This window comes from Neophocaena asiaeorientalis, unplaced genomic scaffold (genome assembly GCF_003031525.2).
Source record: "Neophocaena asiaeorientalis asiaeorientalis breed wild unplaced genomic scaffold, Neophocaena_asiaeorientalis_V1.1 scaffold145, whole genome shotgun sequence".
In the NCBI taxonomy this organism is placed as follows: domain Eukaryota; kingdom Metazoa; phylum Chordata; class Mammalia; order Artiodactyla; family Phocoenidae; genus Neophocaena; species Neophocaena asiaeorientalis.
In genome coordinates, this window is record NW_020172629.1 from 3,925,386 (window position 1) to 3,947,702 (window position 22,317).

At 41.9% G+C, this 22,317-nt stretch overlaps 1 protein-coding gene across 3 annotated transcripts in view; it reads left to right on the top strand.

The window, feature by feature from the left end:
• The window catches only part of UBE3C (ubiquitin protein ligase E3C), a 118,236-nt gene that overhangs the window by 40,609 nt on the left and 55,310 nt on the right, over positions 1-22,317 (top strand). For all 3 annotated transcript variants that reach the window (XM_024739191.1, XM_024739192.1, XM_024739193.1), the window contains exons 9-13: positions 277-431; positions 3,061-3,248; positions 10,892-10,978; positions 16,148-16,305; positions 16,459-16,691. In XM_024739191.1, the coding sequence (XP_024594959.1) occupies positions 277-431; positions 3,061-3,248; positions 10,892-10,978; positions 16,148-16,305; positions 16,459-16,691 (821 nt within the window). The remainder of the gene's footprint in view (positions 1-276; positions 432-3,060; positions 3,249-10,891; positions 10,979-16,147; positions 16,306-16,458; positions 16,692-22,317) is intronic.

Below are 22,317 nucleotides of genomic sequence, written 5' to 3' on the forward strand. Positions count from 1 at the left end.
TTTAAATACATATTATAAGGCCACACAGATTAAGAAGAGTTTTTGAGTTGAACGGGAGAACTCCTGGGAGTGCGGGGATGTTTTCCCCATTCATGCTAAACCGCTCACGTGCCTATTGTAGATTTTGGTGTCTTCCTCGAGTATATTTTAATGCGCACATCTGTATAAGTCCTGGTCGGAAACGCCTCCCTCAGTACAGGAAAAATGTGAACCTGAGTTTTCCAGTTTCTTTTTGATCCCTTTTAATTAACGGTTGTAACTGATTGTTTTACAAAGGGACCCTGTCTGAGGAGGGACTGCTAGTGTATTTGAGCGTCCTCCAGACCCTCCTTTCTCGGTTGCCGGTTTCACCTGCCAACACAAGCTGTCAGGATTCAGCCAGCGACTCTGAAGATGAGAGTGGAGAGACAGACGCGCAGACAAGTGCTCCAGTAAGCTCCCGGGTCCTGTGCGTCCAAGCCCAGCTTCATGTGACGTCGGAAGTCAAAAGCTTGTGTCCGTCCTTATTTCTAGTTATATAAGTAATACATCAAGACGTTCTTATTGTAAAGCCTTCAGCTGTAGAGATAAGGGCCCCTCACCTACACTGCCATCGTGCCCTTCCCCAGAGAGAGCCGTCCTCGTGATTGGACACGAGCTCTTCCATACCTTTTCCTTACGTCTGTACAAGGTTATGTGGAGACACATGGTTTTGTGTTTGGTTTTTTAATGTAAAATAGGTCATCCTGTATATTAGTTCGATCATTACTAGGACATAGTTCCTAGGAGTGAAATGATTGGGTTAAAGGGTTAAGCTGCTATAGTTCTCAGGAAGCGCACCTACTGTGTGTCAGGCACTGTTCTACTTGTTCTTTTTGTAAAGAATTTTTAAAAAATAACTTTATTGAGATACACTTCACCATAAAATTCACCCTTTTTATTTTTTAAATATATTTTTATTTTTATCTATTTATTTTAAAAAATACTGTTTTTTTTTTTTTGGCTGCACGGCATGTGGCATCTCATTTCCCCAACCGGGAATTGAACCCGTGCCCCCTGCAGTGGAAGTGCGGAGTCCTAACCACTGGGATGCCAGGGAAGTTCCAAAATTCACCCTTTTAGAGTAATATACAATTCAGTGACTTCTCAGTATGGTAACATAACTGTGCAGCCATCACCACTGTCTAATTTTAGAGCATCTTCATCACTCCACAAAGAAACCCCAAATCCATTAACAGTCAGTCCCTTTCCTCCTTCTCCTCAGCCCCTAAAAGAAAAAATAAGGTTAAATTTCTTCTTACCCTGTCTTGTGAACAGCACACATCTTTTGTCAATTTTCGCAAATTTTATAGATGATAAATACTATGATTGGTTTTTAAATTCATTTTACGAACAGTGTCACATATTATCTCCCACTTCTCACCGAGCGTTGTTTACTGTGCATTTTCAAGGAATAAAAAGCTTTATGTCACTTATACGCACAATTTGTCTGCCACTGACGTCTTTTTCTCTTAATTACACAATGGAAATGGCTTGAGGTGTGGCTGTACTAGGTTTTAGATGTATTTTTTTTTTGGTTAGGAAATTTCTCTTTGGTTAATGCCGAGCCGAGTCTAGTCCCAGGAGCAGTACACTTGAGAGTGACTCGTGCTGTGTGGGGTGGGAGTTGGGGGGGCGTCGAGTGAAAGGGCACAGGGCTCCCTTAGCAGAGATGAAAAAGCCATAACAGGAGGACAGGGGGAAACAGATGAGTGGTTGCCAGGGCTTAGACCAGGACAGGGTTGATTACAAAGAAACAAAGCAGAGTTTTGGTGGGTGCTGGAACTCTTGCATCTGTCAAAACTCAGAACTGCGCACCAAAAAGTGTGAATTTTATTGTATGGTCAAAAGAAGTGGGATCCTGTAGATGAGATGTAGATAAAACTTGTGTTTTTAGAAGACAGTTTGTTAATACTTAACCTTCTAGAGAATCCGTGAGATTTAAATTTTATTTGTATAGGCATGCCTCATTTTATTGCATTTCTCAGATGTTCCATTTTTTACACGTTGAAGGTTTTTGGCGGTTGTTTGTTGTCAGGTGATGGTTAGCATTTTTTAGCAATAAAGCATTTTTAAATTAAGGTATGTACATTGTTTTTTTAAAAGACGGAATGCTATTGCATTATGTATTTAATAGGCTACGACAGAGTGTAAACATAACTTTCATACGCACTGGGAAACCAAGAAATTCACGTGAATTACTTTATTTCGACGTTTGCTTTATTGTGGTCTGGAACCAAACCTGCAGTATCTCCAAGGTGTGCCTGTACAAAATGCGATTTGTATCTTAAGTGAAGACATATATATATAAGATACATCTCTAATACAGTGTTTTATTTGGTAGATTGTCATAAGTTACATAAATTATATTCATCCAGGTTTCCAAACAGTACAGTCAGTAACACCCAGTGTTGTATATATAGTCATTTTTATATACTCATATATATGTACATATATGAAAAAAGTAAGTATCTTTGGTTCATATCCCAAGTAGGTAAACTGCATCGAGTATTAGCTCAGCTTTTAGTCGGTGAGTCAGATATTCTAGGGACGCTAAGCTGTAAAGTAACAGGTCTGTGTATTTCATTTGATGCTTTTTAAGTTCTTTTAATATTCTGACTAGTTGGCTTAAACTGTGGCGTCAGATAATTTAAAATGAAAGTTCTATCAGGTGGTAATACATGTGTGGTTACTATAATGCAATCTGAAAAATATGAATTAAACTTTTCTTAAATTGTAAGGACTAAACATACTGTCACATTAAAGCACAGACTGAGTGTTCACAGTTCTGTGTTGTCATGCTGGGCAAAATTGGCACCTACCATGGGTAATGACTTTGGGTCTCCAGAGGATTTCGGCTTACTTTCACGGGGGACCCGGTAGAGAGATTGCTATGTTCGTTGTGATGTGGATAATCTTTAGGTAACGCCTTCCTTATGTTTTCAGTTGGAGGAAAGTAAGATTTTACATTATCTTTGCAGCGTTGAGCTGAGTTCTAATAGAACATGGTTAACTCAGACTAACCCATCTGGTGTGTTTTAGGAGGATGGTAGACTGTCAGTACCGTACATAACCGAGGAATGTCTGAAAAAGTTGGATACGAAACAGCAGACCAACACCCTGTTAAACCTGGTCTGGAGGGACTCAGCCAGCGAGGAGGCCTTCACGCTGATGGCGGCCATCTGCCATACACTCATGGTGCAACACCGAGTCCTGGTACCCAAGGCCAGGCAAGTCTCCTGGGCGTGGGTGCCTCGGTCCCCTGCGGGCTCTCCTCCCTCTGCTGGCCATCCCGCTCCCTCCAGCCAGTGTCATGGAAAATGAACGTTTGTTTGTTTTTCTTTTCTAAACCAGCTAATACCGTTTAAGTCCTTTCCCTGGCCTTTGACATGCTAACCAATCCGGGAGGGTCCTCTTGTGTGCTGTCCGGGGTGAGGGGAGCTTAGTCCTGGCCGCCCCTTTAAAAAGTCTGACTCGTGCCTGGATGACAGAACCAACATGTTACTTGTCTCTCTAGGCTTTTTCATAGCACTCTTTTTGTCAGAGTGCCCTTGACAGTTTACTTTGGTACCTGAAAAATTTTTGTTGTTCAGAACTTTGAAATGAACTTTTGAGAGGGACAAGAGACATAGGAATTTAAATGTGGCTGATGAATGTGACAGTAACCCTAAACTGTTGATATTCTTTCCCTCTATTTTGAGTGATAGTTGAGCAGTTTCCTAGAATTTACCAGAACAATGCTCAGAGGAGCGCAGTGAGACCGAGTGTACTGGTTCCACTAGGAACCGAGGGGCCACCCTCTGTGAGGCGCGTGGGTGCCTGAGTCCTGTGTGACCAGACAGAATCCCCTCCGTTTGTAAAACGCTGTCCCGTAACATGAAAAGAGCGGTTTCTTTTGCTAGGAAAGCGTTCTTTGAAACGAGCTGTATGCAGGGAACTCATCACCTGCAGCTGCCTTGTAAACACTAATGCAGCCAACTCATTAGGTGCTGTCCTCGCTCACTGGTGTTTATTAGTGTCGGACGCAGCAAGATGCCAGGGAAACTGCGGGCCCGGGATGAGGTGATTAGCTCTCTGTGGGCTAATTGCGTCAGGGCAGGATGTGAGATCTGAGGATCTTGCAGCTGAACTAGGCCCCTTGCTTTTATTGGAGCACAAAGTCCATTGCTTTGGGTAGTAATGACTGGGTTTGATGCATCGCTGCCCTGGTCTGGGGTTTACCGGTGAACCGCTTCCAAAAGGTGTTTAATGGTAAAGGAGCTTTATATGTAGCCTTGATTTTATGAGTACAGCACCTATTTCCTCTAAGAAAGTACTCCAGGAATTTTATTTATGGCCTAAATATATTAGGTTTTGAGTATTTAGAATGTTTTTCATAGCTCATAAAAGAGCAAATAGGCTTATTTTAACTGTTGTAGATTTTAACTACTTGCAACTTTTTTTAAGGTGTTTAGAAGATGATTAGTAAGTTCCTAGGCTGCTAACTCACTCTCAACTCTTCCCAGGCTCACATTAGTCCCTCTTATTTTCAGGGTTGGGATTTGAGGTTTTAATTTCTGTTTAACATTGATTGTCAGGACGTATAAAGGAATTTGGAGGCCCTTCCTACATTGATATGGAAAGATTTCTAAGATATATGTTTAAGTAAAAAAAAGGAAGATACAGAGCAGTGAATAACTATCTCTTGTGTCTGAAAGGTGGAAAAAGAATGTGTATTTGCATAAAGAATGTGTATTTGCATAAAGAAACTTGGAAGCGTTCACAAGAAATTCATAGCAGCGATTACTCACACGTCTGGTTCTGCTGGGGAGGTTGAGGGAGGAGGAGAGGGTGGACTTTGAACCATGTACTTTTTAATATGGTTTGAGCTTTGGATTATGTGAATTATTTTAATTTTCAAAAATTAAACAATGGACTGCCATCTCCTTTTATGAAAGAAAATTTGTAAATCTTACCATTGAACTTGGAAATCTGAATAAATTTTTGGATTTAAAATTCATATTCACTAATTTTAAATATGAATAAATATTAACTGGTTGTATTGTGGGAGGGGAGAAAAGGGCAGGCACTGTCCCAGTATCTAGAGAACTAAGCCTAGAAAGTGGGATATTTAAGTAGACCCTTGAGGACAGCCTGTGGGGAGGCGCTCAGCTTTACCCCTGGCTGACTCGGAATCAGGCTTAGCGGGCAGGGCTCTGGTGTTGTGTTGGGCGGATCCGTGCTGTTAGGAAGTGTTGCCCACGCTGGACGAGGGCCTCGCTCACTGCGCGCTGCCGCCCGGTCCCCTGGGGGCCTCCCGCTGCTGCCAGTGCCCCTGCGCCTGTCTGCCCCTCGTCCTCGTTCCTCTTCTTGAAGCCCCTTTGCTTAAGCCACGGGATTCTCGAGAATTTCCTTGTCGTCGCAGGCTTCTCCTTCTCAGTGCTTTCTGTGGGTTCTTCTTTGTCTCTGTTACAGTGTTTCCTAACCCTTAGACTTCTCTTCCTGTTCAGTTCCTCAGTTCCTTTCTGCTCAGTGGATTCTCCGGGTGATCTCGTCCACACAGGCGGCTTCACCTGCTTCCCGGAGCTCCAGACTCCCATTCAGCCACTGATTAGCAGGGGCCGTCCTCACGCTCCTTTCCTGCTGCCTGAAATTGAACTCGGCATCTTTCCCCTAAACCTGGGGGTCACGCTGGGCCTGCAGTGTCACTTTAAATTAACTAGAATTACATAAAGGGACAAACCCAGTTCCTCAGTCACACCAGCCACATTTCAAGTGCCCAGTAGGCATGTGTGGCCCGTGGCTGCCACATTGGATAGCACAGTGTGGACCAGTTCCACCATCACAGAAAGTTCTGGTGGACAGCGTTGCCTGAGAGTTTAGGCTCTCTCCGTAGTTCCCTGTATGCATTGTCACCATGGTATGTGAGTGCTGCATACTTCGTGTTGTGTTGCCAGACTGAATTGTCAGAAATATAACCCACGTTATTTCATCCTCTTGCTTGAATCCCTTTGGCTCGGGACAATACTCGCATCTCCTTGCCTGGTGCTGTGCAGTGCCCTCTCCTAATCCAGTGGTGTTTGGTTACCCCTCTGACTCCGTTTCTAGCCATAAAATTAGGGCTTTTTGCCCCAGCCACGCTTCATTACTTTCATTTTCTTGCTATTTTTTATGCCTCCAAGGTATTTCATGCGTCTCTCCTTTTGCCTGTGCTGGTGTCTGTCCAGAGTGCCTCTGCCCTCCTCCTTGTCTTTTCTTGGCTGAATTGTCTCTTAGAGTCATGCATAGGTGATCATCTTTCAGAAACCCTCCTGAGTTTATATCCTGAGATTTCGCCTGTAATCACAGCTTCTAGTGAAATTTTCATTTTACGGTAGGTACTCCCTTAAAAGTTGATTTTAAGGAGTTTGGGTTTACACTTCAGGTGGGTGGATGAGCTATTCTTTGGGGCTTGGCTCTTCTTTCATTAACATCTAGAGACTTTGAAATGGAATTTTAAAGGTAGTGTTTTAAGGATCAGAAAGGTTGGTGTTACAATTTTCCTCTAGTTCTCTTGTTCATACCTCATATGGTAAGCCATCAGAATCAGTTTTATTGTATCAGGTGCTTGATTTTTCTACCAAAAATTAATAGGAGGAGCCAGCTTAATTGTGTCTTGTGTTATTAATCATTGTGATTTGGACGGTTGTTTGCCCTGGGAGGTATAGCCGCTTCCTCACCTGTTCTCTAAGCACTATTAAGTAAGTGTGATGGTGAGCACCCCCTTAGCTCTTCGTTTGTACGTTCATATCTTCAATAATTGGAGATAGAGTGATTGTGCAAACGACTTCAGCGGAGAAGAATGCAAATTTGTGTTACATGGGTACTACATACTGTTCATGTTTTTGTAAACGAATTTTTATAGTATTTTAGAAAAAATACTGAGAATGTACCTACAGAGAAACTATTATTATTATTTTTGCCTATGGTTTCATGCTTGCTTTTATTATCAGTGATATTTTTGGTATAAACAATAGATTTAAGCAGCTATTGTTATAATTTGCATTCTTAACGAAAGTCAGATAAAATTTGTGAGCTTTTTGACATTTCAACACAATGATTTTATTATTGCCTATCTTGAAATCATATAGATTATAAATGAATTGGCAATAGTTATTGTTAGAGGCATCAAATTAATAAAGTAGGCCTGCTTTAGTCAAATTTAGGAATATAATTTGTAGTGAGTTTTGAAACTTCTAAGAATTTTCTAAGCATTTGAGGATGACAGTCCACAGGAAATACAAGTGAACTTGGAAAAAGCATTACATACACACAGGCTGTTTAAAAGTTTTTTAAAGTTTTCTTGAAAGAAGTGAAAGGGAAGGGAATATCAAGGAAGGCATCTAAGGTGATGAATGCTGCTTTCTCCCATTTTAATTTAAACTAATATGAGGGAAGGTACATTTTTTGAATCGGTTCATCTTAAAATTAAAGAAAATTAATTATCAGGGGAAAGGGAACTGTCTGTTTACCCTGGTCATGGTTTCAGCACTGGGATGTTAGTTTAACACAGCTGTGTGTCTGAAGCTTATCTTCCGCTCTTAATTCCTAGTTTGTGAAGAAAATATGCTTTAGGTTGCTTCAAGCTGAAATACGTCTTAAAATTTTTATTACCAGTAAGGCAATTTGGAGCTTACTTTTAGTCTTGCATTATTCACAGGTGAAATTTATATGTGTATTTTAATATTGCTTTTGCCAAAAAAGTGATACTTTCAGCAGGAAAACACAAAGTATCACATTTGCACTTGCGTGCGGCAAGAGCAGAATGGTCTTTGGGTGGGTGACTTGTCATATTTCTCTTACCTGTGACACCTTTACATACAGAGGAAGTCTCTGAGAATGCCTTGCTGTCATGACCTTTACTGCCTGTGTGTGAGCGGGAGTCTTCCACTGTGTTCTCTTTAATAACTTGAATAGTCCTTTACTAATTAACTCATAGGGTTGTCTCAGCTAAATAAAGCTTAATGGGTAATTTTTAATATATCCCAGTGTATGTAAGGAATACTTTACTTCCTTACCTTTTAGCAGTAAAGTCCCAAATAACCTTTATTAATTTATAAAAAAGGTTTAATAATTAGTTTTATTATTGCCTATTGAGTGATTAATTTAGGAGCTGTAGTTGTTTCAAAATTAACTTGAAATTCAACTTATGAAATGTGTAGCCATTAAAATAATGTTTCAGAAATATGTATATGTATTCATGTGGAAAGCTGTTAGTTACAATTGTAGGTGAAAAACTGTCTTGTAAGAGAATGTATTGGGAGAACCCATTTTTGTTTACATCTGTCCACCGTGTCTGGATGGTTTATTCCAAGGTATTAACTGATTATTTTTGGGAAGATGGGATGAAATGTTGCTAAAGATCTTTCCCCTGTGGTGTTGTTGTTAAAGAAAAAAGAGCAAAGGAAACACCTACTTACAGTACGTTGTTCCTCAGACCTCTGAGGTGCCAAGTGTTAGTACTTATGTTCAACACAAATTTAAGAGATCGTGTCGGTGAAATTATACTAGATAGTACACTCTTTAAAAAGACCGTCATTTCTTAATTAAGAGAAAGAAGGCAAGCAGATATTACCTTCTAGAATTCCTTCATGTTGAATGTTCATGTTTTTTATAGCTTTGTTTTTATTCTGTTTTCCATGGTTTATTTAATTGATCTCCTGTGATTTATTGTGTTCTTACCATTTTTTGTTATTCCAATAATTTTTGTTTTAATTTCTCAACCTAATGAATTAGTATAGTGTTGTTACCATTTATTAATAAGTATGTACTTGTGACAGACATAACTCACTTTTGTAGAATCATCATATTTTTAAGCTGGAAAAGACCTTAGGGTTGATGTAGCACAATCCCCTCGTTTTCTCATAAGAACAGGTTGCTTTTGGTCTACATGACACTTGAAGAGTGGTTGGGCTAGATGATCTAATAGATTCTTTCTAGCCCAAGATTCATGATTCTAGGTAAATTTCACATATTCTTTCATGCTTCCACTATTTTTTAAATGATTATGCTTTTAATGCCATTTGAACATCTCAAAATGCACCACACTGAAATTGGATTGGATTTTTTTTTGTTTGTTTGTTTGTTTTGTTTTGTTTTGTTTTTGCGGTACGCAGGCCTCTCACTGTTGTGACTTTTCCCGTTGCGGAGCACAGGCTCTGGATGCGCAGGCTCAGGGGCCACGGCTCACGGGCCCAGCCACTCCGCCGCATGTGGGATCCTCCTGGACCGGGGCACGAACCCATGTCCCCTGCATCGGCAGGCGGACTCTCAACCACTGCGCCACCAGGGAAGCCCCGGATTGGATTTTTAAAAACCAGTTTAAAAACCATAATCACTGTTGTAGACTCAGAAATTGCTAATGCTGAAGAACGTATCTGGTGTTTTTGATGGAATGCAGGAAAATAAGCAATTAATTTCGAGGCTTTTATATTGAAGAGTGACTTATTTATCTAAACCCTATTCCTTTCTCTTCCACTATGGACATTTAAATTAATACACTTTTTGCAAAATTTAGTCTATTAAAATATTTTGTATTATACTCAGTACAGTTTACAGTAGCTGTGGTAATTAACTCCATAGAGAATCGTGGATACACACTGCATAGTGCTTTTATTTAGTCAGATCGTCCAGTTACTATTCATGGCCATTTCTCAGGAAAGGACCTGGGGGTGGTCTCAGGAGACCCCAGGGCTGGTGGTCGCACTGTTGAGGAGACAGAGGAGCTCTCTTCTAGCTCCTCAGGAGCCTGGGGGCTGCTACGTGACAACTTTGGGGGTCAGACATCCCATAAAAAGTAGATAGGACTAGATGATATATGGGTATTAAAAACACGGGATTCTGTCCTCAGAACACTTTCATCTTCAGGTTTGCATTCCAGGATCGCTCACACCACAGTGAAAGCTTTTGTGCTCTTTAGTCCTGCTCGCTAACCAGCTTTGTCTTCGCCCTTCTACCTTCTTGTTCTTCTGAGATGGTCCTAAAGTAAGATCACATCCCTTTCTTAAAACCGTATTCTCCTACCATCCTAAACCTTTTTTACTGTGATTTAGTCTCATAAGTTTGAAATTTGATTTTTGACTCCTGCCCTTCTAAAATTATACTAGATAGTACCCTCTTTAAAAAAGAGTGTAAAAATGTTTTACGCAGGTTTTTTCTCCTGATTATAACTTTGTGACTAAAAATTATATCCTATTACAAAACTGCAGTATACTAAGTAAAGCTAATTTAAAGTTAAACTCGGTTACCCACAAAGTTCCTTAGCCTTTTTAATCAAATTGATATTATACAGGAGGGGTCTTTAAAGCCTTTAAAATATATTTTTAGATTTAAATTAGTTTCGAGATGTTAGTTAACATTAAAAAACACATTTTTATGCGTTTGTTTTAAAGGGGGGATGTTAAAATCAGTTAAATATTAAAATATTTTAAAATTATTTAATATAAAGATTATTAAAATATTTCTAAAATTTTAATGTGTATTGGTAGTAATAATATTAATAATACATAATATTGTGATGTAGTACTGTGTTATGATACGTACTCAGAGGGGCAGCAAACTCAACTTGTGCTTTAAAACGGCCCGTCCGGTTCTCTTTGGGGTTGGTCTCATAGGCACAGCTCAGGGCCAGCTTAGCTCCGTAACAGTAGACAGTGGCTCTCACAGTTGGGGTGCACGGACTAGTTCTCATTTGTACTCCTTAAGCAGCCTGCTGTAGGAAGGAAGTGATTTGTGGTGTTAATACAGGTATTTTCTAAATTGTACATTATCTTCCGTTTATAGCTTTCTTCTTTTTGAAGAAGTATATTGAATGAATATTTGCTAACTCTTTCTTATTTCCCCTGTTCCTTTTTAGGCTTCTCTACAGTTTAGCCTTCAATGCCAGGTTTCTGAGACACCTTTGGTTTCTCATATCTTCTATGACAACACGGATGATCACAGGGTATGTGTTATACAGACTTAGAAATTGAGCTTAAGGACGTGGAAAGTGGCGATCTAGTAAAAAGCACTGTAAGAAGGTATTTTTAAGTACTACTTATACTTAGCTTATTTCCTATTAGAAGAAAAATTCTAGATGGTCTCAGTCTCACAAAGTGAAAAAATTAATGCCTAACTTTACAGTTGTTTATCTGTGTATATTAAGAGTATGGCTTTATCTGAGGGTAAGTTTGTTTTAAAAATCCTAGTCGGGACTTCCCTGATGGCCCAGTGGTTGACTCCTCCACAGGTGGTATGGGTTCAATCCCTGGTTGGGAACTAAGATCCCGCGTGCTGCGTGGCACAGCCAAAAGGAAACGAAAACAAAACTAGTCATGTTTTGAAAATCAGAAACTTGAAATTTCTTTGCTTCATGTGTCTTTTCCCTGCTTTTGATAGTGAAAATATAGATTTGAAGCAAATTTACCACCAATACAAACATTAAAACATATAAAGTATCGTAGAAATTGGTTTCTAAACCTTTTTGTTGAAATAATTTGATTTTTTATGTGAATCGTGTAACTTGAAAGCTAGAATCTTTAATATACATATTTATTGAATGCATAATACGTAGAGAATTTAATATTCAAAAATCCTTCACGGTAAATGGACAGAGGCCATTACCATGATGAATTTCTCCTGTCTGGGGTCTGAGCCAATCCTTCTGTGCTGTAGTGTGAAAAGAAGTGTGTAACTCAGTTCACTGGAGACTCAGCTTCTAAAGTGCACTTGCACGCGGTGGAGATCACAGCCAGCACCGTATTGCCTGCAGCCGTGAACCAGCCTGTCCTGGGAAGGAAAGCACTTCTTTGTTTTAGGGCCAGCCTTTGGAAAGAAGAGGGTTTCCGTTTTATATATATATATGTATATATATGTGTATATATACACATATATATATGTATATATGTGTGTGTGTGTGTGTGCGTGTGTGTGTATATATATTATTTACTTATTTATTTTTGGCTGCGTCGGGTCTTCGTTGCTGTGTGTGGGCTTTCTCTAGTTGTGGCGAGCGGGAGCTACTTTTCGTTGCGGTGCGCAGGCTTCTCATTGCTGTGGCTTCTCGTTGCAGAGCATGGACTCTAGGCACACGGGTTCAGTAGTTGTGGCGCATGGGGGCTCCGCAGCATGTGGGATCTTCCTGGACCAGGGCTTGAACCCGTGTCCCCTGCATCGGCAGGCAGATATTTAACCACTGCGCCAGCAGGGAAGTCCTCCTTTCCTCTTTCAAACAAATTTTATATTCTTTTGAGACAAGAAATAGAAAGCCTTACTGGTGGGTGAGTTTGGGGTGTCCAGCATTTCACTGTGCATCCACCTGCAATCTCCCTTGGTCTGTGTGACACAGTACACGTGTGGCGCTCTTTGGGTCTCAAGCTTGTCACTGTGGTGTGTGGAGGACGAGATGGTCCCATTTCAGCACCTTCGGGTGGGTCCCAGCCAGCCCTGTGCCAAAGGAGCCCAGGTCCAGTCCTCTTCCCACTGCTAGAGGAAGGGCAGGGTACTCATAGCGTAACTTTGAGTTACTTTCATGTTTTTTTCGTGTAATTTTAATGCATCTTACATGACTGAACGGAGTTTTGAATGACAGCACGGGAGCTGATGCAACGCAGAAGGGTGGAGCCATGTCTCTCGTCTCAACAGTGAGCGGCAGCAGTAGAGAGGAGAGAGAGATAACTGAAGGTCTAGAAAATATCTTTATATCCTGTGATTTTCAAATTAAGATGTAAAGTTTCTAGGTGTGTGTGTGTGTGTGTGTGTGTGTGTGTTTCAAACACTTACGACTATGCCCACCTTGGCATTCATGAATGACAGCTTTGTTTAGGGCAAAAAAAGACTGGGGATCACCGGAATGGGAAATTATCCTTGATCTCCAAGTGTCTCAGCTTAGCAGCTGCGGTCCCGCCCGAGCTCTGCCTGCTGATTGCCTGTTTGTCTGTGGCATTTGCCTCCTGGTGAGGAGATGGAGTCATGGTGTGTGAAAAAAAAATGAGATAGTATTGATTATATTAAATTACTAATATTATAAGTTAGTAAAGGTATACAAATTTTTAAAAACTCATTATTTCTTAAAAGCTCATTTGAGAATGAATTTCTTTGTAATTTAATTTATTAAAATAAGGTCCCTCAAGACGCTTACAGTATATTAACACATTCCTAATGTGTATCTCATCATATTTATTATTGGAATAAAATTAAGATGAAATGCCTGATTTTCCTGAAAATGGCGTGAAGCGTAACTTGAAAATATCAGTGGTTTCCTAGTGGGACTTACGCAGCTGGGGCTCCTGAGCTTCAGGGAGCGTGAGGCTCATGAGAGGAGTGTGTCGAAGTGTAGACTTCTTGGCCCCAGCCCTGGGGCTTGGCTTCGGGGCCTGGGTTAGAAGCCCGGAGCTGTGGCCTCACGGGCCCCTCGGTGATGGGGATGCAGGTGAAGCTGAAGGAGCGTCTGGGCGGCTGGTTTCTGTTTTCTGATAGGCCTCCCTTTACCAAAACCTAACCTGAGGGTGTTTTGCCCTGCCACGGGCCTGTGTGGCGAGGCTGGTGTGGTTCGGTTATTGTCTTTAACTCACTAGGGTAGGGCCTGTTTTGAGAGTATCCTGCCCGTTCCTTTTCACATTGGCTCCAGTGGTTAGTAGTACTTACAGTGGCCCTCTTAAAGCTTTTCAAGGCAAGAATGCATTCACTAGAAGCTTCTAGAGATGACGAGAAGCTCTTTCACTTAAGGGGGAGGGGGCAGTTGCCCGGCCCCCTGTGGAAACCCCTGTTCTGAGCGTGTGTACAGAGGTGAGGGTTTGTCTGAGGTCTCGTCGGTGCTCCTAAGCCAGCCAACTCTCCGAGTCACGAATCAGTGTCTTTCCTTTCATTACAGTAAATTACGGACTTTTTATTTGCACATAAGTCTTTGACCTGTGTTGAGAGGAGTATCTGAGTCGGTGTTGATGGCAGAAGGAGCAGTCAGCAGAGTCAGGAGACATGTTTCATTCCAGTCCCAGCTGGGTGAGGCCCCAGGCCACAGCTGACCCTTCTTGCCAGTTGCGCTTCCTGCCATTGGCGTGAACGTGGTTGATTCCTTCTGCTTACCTCACAGGGGGTTAAAGAGAACAAATAAACTAATGTTGCATAAGTGCCCTAATCTTTTTTTTTTTTTTTTGCGGTACGCGGGCTTCTCACTGCTGTGGCCTCTCCCATTGCGGAGCACAGGCTCCGGACACACAGGCTCAGCGGCCACGGCTCACGGGCCCAGCCGCTCCGCGGCATGTGGGATCTTCCTGGACCGGGGCACGAACCCACGTCCCCTGGATCGGCAGGCGGACTCTCAACCACTGCGCCACTAGGGAAGCCCTGCCCTAATCTTTTTTTAGGGAAGCAGTGTAAGAGTTTTATGCGTCCTGACATATATGTGCCCCGTGTCCCCTGCATCGGCAGGCGGACTCTCAACCACTGCGCCACTAGGGAAGCCCTGCCCTAATCTTTTTTTAGGGAAGCAGTGTAAGAGTTTTATGCGTCCTGACATATATGTGCGTAACTGACGCCGGTGCTGAATTTAGACCCAAGGATTATTGACGGGTCACAGCTGAAAGCGGCTTTACTGTCCCCTTAGATTCAGGAAGTACTTTCTCCACACTGCAGCTGCTTAACTCGACCTGTGCCGTGTCCCCCTAAATAGTGTTTGTTTGTCAGTATTATCCACTGTTTTTGTACTTCTGCTGTTAGTGACAAGGGAACTAAAAGATACAAACTATTAGTTTTACCAATATCAGCAAAACAAATGACCTTACCCTTTTGTTCTACTGTGTGGATGGCACAGGGCTAGGCTTGGTGGGGGCGACCTGGGGGAGATGGGGGCTTCTGTCCTCTTGGGACTTGGCCACTGCTGTGCGATACCCCAGGCACACAGCCTTTTTCTGTGGTCCCCAAGTTGGCAAGGAGGGAAGACGGCGTGCTTGTCCCTCTGTGTCTGCCCTCACTGCACTTTTACTTTGCATGGATGGCTTTCTCTCAGCCTGGTGCTCTGTGCTGAGCGCTGGGGCCGCGTGGGACACTGGCCCAAGTGTGCTGCTCCTTGGCGGGAGCTGCACCCAGGCTGCACAGCCGGGCCCTGCGCTCCAGCCCCGGTGGTGGCATGCTGTCCCCTGAACTGTGCCCTGTGGACACCCTAGAGCTCCAGGTGGCTCATCCGAGCTGACCAAAGCCCCCAGCGAGGACAGCGCCTCAGGCAGGGCTCACCTCCTGCTCTGCTCGCCCATGTGACTTGGGGCAGTGGTGGACTGGCCCCTGGGGAATTTGCGGCCGTGACTCATCACATGTCGCCTCCTAGATAACCGTGGTTTGGGGAAAATTGATGTTCGAGGTGCAGGTGCGGATAGAGGAAGATGAGAGATCGATCTTGCCCACAAGGTCTGCGAACCCAGGACCGCCCAGACATACTGGAGAGGCCGCGGGGCTTTATCGCTGGGGAGGAGCTCACGGGGAGCCTCTGGGAGCTGAGTGTTCAGCGAGAGAAGGAAACGCATTTAACCAGGAGGGAGAAGTAAACGTGATAGCTGGCAGCTCTTGGGAGGGGAAAGAGACCAGCTCGCTTTAGAGCTGCGCCAGGCGGTTTCGGGACTCCTCGTAACAGTTACGGGGCTGGTAGGTGGAAACAAGGCCCAGTATCTAAAGGGGAGACAGCCTGAAGGTTCTAATTTGGGCTCAACATTTAACTGTTTTGAATGTTCCTAAATGTAAGTGGCTGGATAAATTTTTCATGAGACCAGGCCCATCTGCCTTTGTAGAGGGGAAAGGGGGTGGTTTTCAGCATAAAAGTAAAGTGTGTGTCTTTAAGAGTGGCGTTACTTACTCTCTGTTCTTCCAGTGAACCTTGGGACCACTGGTTTGCTCTCAAATTACTAAGCTTATCCAGTTGAAGATAGTAGCAGGAACATTAATAAAGAGTGGTGGCTTGGTGTCCTATCCTTTAATTTATGTTATTTGTTAACCTGTATTGTTAGAATGACTTTGCCCCCCCCGGAAGTAGTTTAATTGCTAATGTAAACGTTATTTTCCCTGATTATGTTTGTCTGATGTCATGTCTTAATTTGTTCCCAAACTAAATCATTGTGGGTTTCTTTCTCCTTTTTCCCAATTCTAGGTCTATGGTACCATTGCTTCAGGTGATATCAAGGGGTTCTCCTATGTCTTTTGAAGATTCTAGTAGAATCATCCCACTCTTCTACCTTTTCAGCTCCTTGTTTAGTCATTCACTGATTTCCATACATGATAATGAATTCTTCGGTGATCCCATAGAAGGTAAGAATTTTGAGGAATTGGTTTGTTGCTGGCCTCACGGCCTGTCCATTTTCATAGGTGATAGAGAAGTTTTAAGCCTTTTAAGTCTTTCAGTGTGTTAAGAAATGAAAAAAAAAACCCAAATGTGATAGAAACTTGGTTTATGTTTTCCAGTTGTAGGTCAGAGACAATCATCAATGATGCCTTTCACTTTAGAAGAGCTGATAATGCTGTCTCGATGCCTTCGAGATGCATGCTTAGGGATCATCAAGTTGGCTTATCCAGAAACAAAACCAGAAGTTCGAGAAGAATATATTATAGCATTTCAAAGTATTGGAGTTACTACTAATTCTGAAATGCAGCAATGTATACAGATGGAACAGAAACGATGGATCCAGTTATTTAAGGTAACGAGTATATGAATAGTTTTGTTTACTGAGGTTAAACAATGTGCAGACTTTTTTTGTATTGACTCATTTTAGAAGAATAGAAATACAGGTTTGTTTCAGGCATAATTGTTAGTTTGAAAAACTTTTAAGAAAAGTCATTTTCATTTTACATTTGCCTCCTTCTAAAGCCTTGTTTTTACATGTATCTTTTATAAATTGCCCCAGGTACTTCCAATGACAAGGTGATGTATAGTTAAAATTTTTTTAATGTTTTCAGTTGTATTTTTCACTAAAAAAATCTTACAGATTTTATGTATTTAATCTTTTAAGAAATTGAGTAACAAAGGTAGAATAAGATCATTAACTTAATGCAAGTTGAATATAAATTATTTTAAAATATCTTCATTTTTAACCATGCAGAAAGAGAAGTTATGAGTTACTGTGGCTGGAATGTTGGCAGGAAACCGCCACCACTGAGAATAGAACTACTGGGGCAGAAAAAAAAGAAAAGAAAAAGGGTGCTTGACTTCCCATGAAATTTCTGCAGCAAACACATCTAGTCAGCTAAAATCGCTCATTAAAGGAGTGAGAGCAGAAGAAATGCATTTTCCAAATTGAATGCTAGATTTACAGTCCGTTTAATACCAGCGACCTCTCGCACGCTAATGTTCAGTTCGAGTCATCAGCTGTCCCTTTAGGTCTTTTATCACTGCTTTTGTCAAGCTATCTATTTAATTGAAAGAAGTTAATTGAATGAAAATGATCAACTAAGCTTGTATTAATATTGCTAATGGAACTTTCTTCTTGGCCATGTTTGGAGAAGGATGTCAAGCTAGACTTTAGGAAGGGCCCATTAATGCTTGCACTTAACCTGATGGGCTAATTACGGACTGCTTATTCATCCTCGGAGCGCACGGTAGGCTCTGTGCAGCCCGTTCTGCCCGATTTTACAACACATTTCACTTGTGAGCACGAGCGTTCGTGGCAGCGAGAGTAACTGATAATGTTTCCATTGCACTGGGTACGCCGCTAATGCATCGCTGCGTTTATAATTTGTGCAGATTGATGTGATATATGTTTGCACAATTTATCTTAATTACCTATCTCTGTATTTCTAAGTAAACTTTTAGGGTCACTTGTTGAGCCCTTTAATATATCCTTGCTTAAAGACGGACACTTCTGCATCTTTTCTAAGTTAAAAACAAGCTGTAGTGCCCATTTAAAACTTGTAATTCTTATGTAAGCTTTTCCTGGATATGGGTATTAATGGTAGCATGTATGTTTTTCTTTTAAGTATTTAATTAAACTCTGGGATCTTTGTTAGTAAAACTCTCCATTATGTATGTTATCAGGTTTTGTGTACAGTATCAGATAATTTCATTATTTTATAGCACCTATACAGAATTTCATAATTTTCACAACAGGCTTATCTTTAGGACCCAGAAACGTCTGAATTTAATAATGCTGTACAGGGCTTCCCTGGTGGCGCAGTGGTTGAGAGTCCGCCTGCCGATGCAGGGGACATGGGTTCGTGCCCCGGTCCGGGAAGATCCCACATGCCGTGGAGTGGCTAGGCCCGTGCGCCGTGGCCGCTGAGGCTGTGCGTCCAGAGCCTGTGCTCCGCAAGGGGAGAGGCCACAGCAGTGAGAGGCCTGCGTACTGGGAAAAAATAATAATAATAATAATAATGCTGTATAAGGTGTTTTTTCCCTGGTCCTATTTTATTTTGCTTAACCATTAAATGAAAATTTTGTAGTGAATTTTTTCTTATGACTCATTACTACTTTATTAAGGATTGAGGGCTTTTTGTGGTTGGTTTTTTTAAAGAATTAAGGTAAAAATTCACGTTTTTTGGAACAGTATTGTTTTAGGTTTGAAATTGAGTTGTTGTAAAGATCTTCTGAGTTTAGAACAGACTTGTTTGAAGACAAGTTTCTGAATGAGATTCCTGCTCTTTGAAAAAGATTTTTCTTTTTTGTACTGCCTGCTATTGAGCTGAGCCCAGAAAACAAAACAAAACAAAATCAAGGCAAGTCTTTGAAAGGATTCAGTTGCTATTAGTTTTTCTTTTAAGAAAAAATTATCCTTAATATGAAATAATAAGAATTTAACCCTCAGTGGCTGCTATGTTTCAGACAATATTCTAAGGGCTTTACATATATTAGTTCATGTAAAGCAGTAATTCTGTGAGGAGGATACTATGATTATCCCCATTTTGCAGATGGGTCACATAGCTGGTAGATGATGGAGGCAGCATGTGAACTCAGCTGTTCCTCTCCACTGTCCCTCTGAAAAGTACGAAAATAAACGTTTAGCATTTTATGTATATTTCAGCGTCAGATTTTAGCTGAAGGACTCAGGTAGAATCAACCAAAGAAAGTAGTAGCATTTTGCCAGTGACTTCCTGCCTTCTGTTGATTCTGACAGCGTTGCACACGATGAGAGCCGACTCCTTCAACCACCAAAACCATTTCCATTTTTCAGCCTCCTGATGGCCCCTCTCAGACTGATTTCTCAGAGAGGCCCTGGGGGCTGGTCACAGAACACAGACTTTTAAGTGGATGGAGTCATCTTTCTTTGTCACTGTAAGAATTGAGGTCAGTTTCCAAGCCCTGCATTGACACTGCTAAAACAGTTTATGCATTTATCAAATTTATAAACTCCTCTCGAAGTGTAATTTACAGCTGTAATTGCTTTAGCCCTGTGAGGCGATGGGAGCTCCTGTTGGATTTGCCTTCTGTGTGCAGCTGCCAAGGTGAACTGGAGCCGCCTGAAAGGAGGGACCGGGAGGGAGGCCTCGCACCTGCCTTACCTGCGTGCGCCGGACAGACAGACAGACAGGCAGGGCTGCAGTACGAGGGAGTTTCGCTTTCCTGGTGGTTGGTTTGCATTTTTCAGTTTTGAAAAGACTCTTTAAAAAAGTAAACCGTGAAAGCCCCAGCAATGCCTCGTTGTAACGGAAACGTGCCGCTGTTAACCGTCGGTGTTGGCCGGTGAGGCGAACCCAGGCTCCCTTGCAGGTGGCAGAGCTGCCCCGTGTCCTTCTCTGTGTTTGACTTCAAGAAATAATTTTGTAGTGTTTTAAACATGCTGCAGAATACTTTGACTTTTAAAATAAACCAACTTTAACAAGTCGTCTTGTTGACAGCAGGAATCCTTACACTTAATGACTTTTATAGGCTAGGGTGTCGTTACTGTCAGTATTTAAACACCCACTGTGTTTATCTGAGAACATTGGCTGCACCCTGTGCTGGGGAATCATAAATGAAGTCGGACAGAGTCCCTCTTCTTTGAGTATCACTATATAATGAAAAGGAGAAACTTTCAACTGATGATGTTGAGCTAGAACAAAGCTAAGAGTACGCAGGATGGAAAAAAGAACTGCTAAAGTCATTCTAAACTTTGGATTACACTAGGAAAATCGTCATTCTGGCCTTTTATGAGGTGATAATCTTAAGAGCTGGTACTTTACTGGTTTTTCTTGTATTTCTTTTTTTTTTTTTTTTTTTTTTTGGTATGCGGGCCTCTCACTGCTGCGGCCTCTCCCGTTGCGGAGCACAGGCTCCGGACGCGCAGGCTCAGCGGCCATGGCTCACGGGCCCAGCCGCTCCACGGCATGTGGGATCTTCCCGGACTGGGGCACGAACCCATGTCCCCTGCATTGGCAGGCAGACTCTCAACCACTGCGCCACCAGGGAAGCCCGTATTTCATTTTTTAAAAACATTTATTTATTTATTTATTTATTTTTGGCTGCGTTGGGTCTTTGTTGCTGCGCGTGGGCTTTCTCTAGTTGCAGTGAGCGGGGGCCGCTCTTCGTTGTGGTGCGCAGGCTTCTCATTGCGGTGGCTTCTCTTGTTGCGGAGCACGGGCTCTAGGCCTGCGGGCTTCAGTAGTTGTGGTGTGCGGGCTTAGTCACTCCGTGGCATATGGGATCTTCCCGGACCAGGGCTCGAACCCGTGTCCTTTGCATTGGCAGGAGGATTCTTAACCAGGGAAGCCCTGTATTTCATTTTTACATATTCTTCATTATGAAATCAAAATCGAAAAAATTCTTTATTGTATATTTATCACATCACGCATTTACCACACTTAGGTACCCATAAATTATGTGCTGTGTCCTGTGCTTTGTTTTGAAGTTTTAAAATAATTACCTAAGATGTTCGAACTTACATAACCAGATTTAAGACAAAAAGAGATTATTACAGCTGCCTTTCAAAATTTGGACTCTGTGTATTTTTTTGTTGCAGTAATAAAGCTAAATATCAGTGGTCTCCATTCAGAAATAGCACAGTTGAACATTTAAAGTCTTTAACTTGGACCGTTGTCAGGTGGGATTTTTATGAGTCATCTGTGTGTTTCTAATCAGTCATCTGCTTGGTCCTTTTAACATTGGGGTTAATAAGGGAAACCTTGTAGGTGTCACCTGTTCTGTTTTTTGTTGTTTTTCTTTTGTCTGCGCGGCTTGTGGGATCTTAGTTCCCCGACCAGGGATTGAACCCTGGCCCTCAGCAGTGAAAGCGCAGAGTCCCAGTCCCTGGACTACCAGGGAATTCCCTGATATCACCTGTTTTTTATTTCAGTGGCGAATAATCAAACACGCATAACAGTTTTGTGCATTTCTGAGTATTTGCTTCAGTAATTTTGTTAGTTTTTGAGTATTAAAGTTTAGATCCAGCGCGGAAGAAGATGACATGGGAGACAAGAGTTAAACGTATCACGTAAAATATAACGCTACTATGTTTATAACTGTTAAAGTCTGCCAAAACTGTGTACTGAGTGAGGGACATGTAGTTATCCCAGTGTCTGCTTGTTTGCTGTTTTATTTCATATTTCTTAACACACTGGTTCTCAAGTCTCGCTGTGTTTCACGACCTCCTAGGGATCAGTTAACAATTACTGACGGGCTCACCTCAGGTGAACTGAGTTCCAGTTGCTGTTGGTGGTGGCCGTTGGGGTGTTTGTCAGCAGGGGGTTCTGAAATGCAGCTGTGTTGACCCACAGGCCTGACTGTGTGGTGGATTCCCTTTGGGCAGACCTTAGTAACCTCTGGTCTCAGTTTGCAGACTTGCACCCCAGGACTGAAGTTAATCCTGCTGGTCTCTCGGTGCTGGTCCTGTCTTCTGTAGTAGGCATGTCTGTGCGAGGAGATTTGGTAAAATTAACTGAAAGAGAAGCTGTCTTTTGATCTCGACACTGGGCGTCTGTATTGATCCAGTGTAAAATCGTTACTTCAGTTTTCTTTATCTGTGACACTCTTCAGTTTACGTGGTTTTTTAACGGTTACCTATGTAAACTTTGCTTTTTCAGTACTAAGTATTTCTAGCAGTTTGTGATACTGAAAATGAATGCAGAGAAAGGGAATGTGTTTAAAGGTGTTCTGAAATCACAGAATGGATCCAGTTAAAATTTTCATGGTTACTTAAAAGTTGTGTTTTTCTCTAAAACTTAGAAGAAAACTAGTTTAAAGGAGAAGAGTGCTCTTAGGGGATCTGACATTTCTAAACTATTTGGGGAATTGGTCCAGGGCTCATATTGCCAGAATTAACACGTAAAAATACGTGTCACCCAGTTAGATTTGGATTTCAGATAAACAGCAAGTGCAGTTTAGATACAAGTATGTCCTGTGAAATATTTTGGATACAT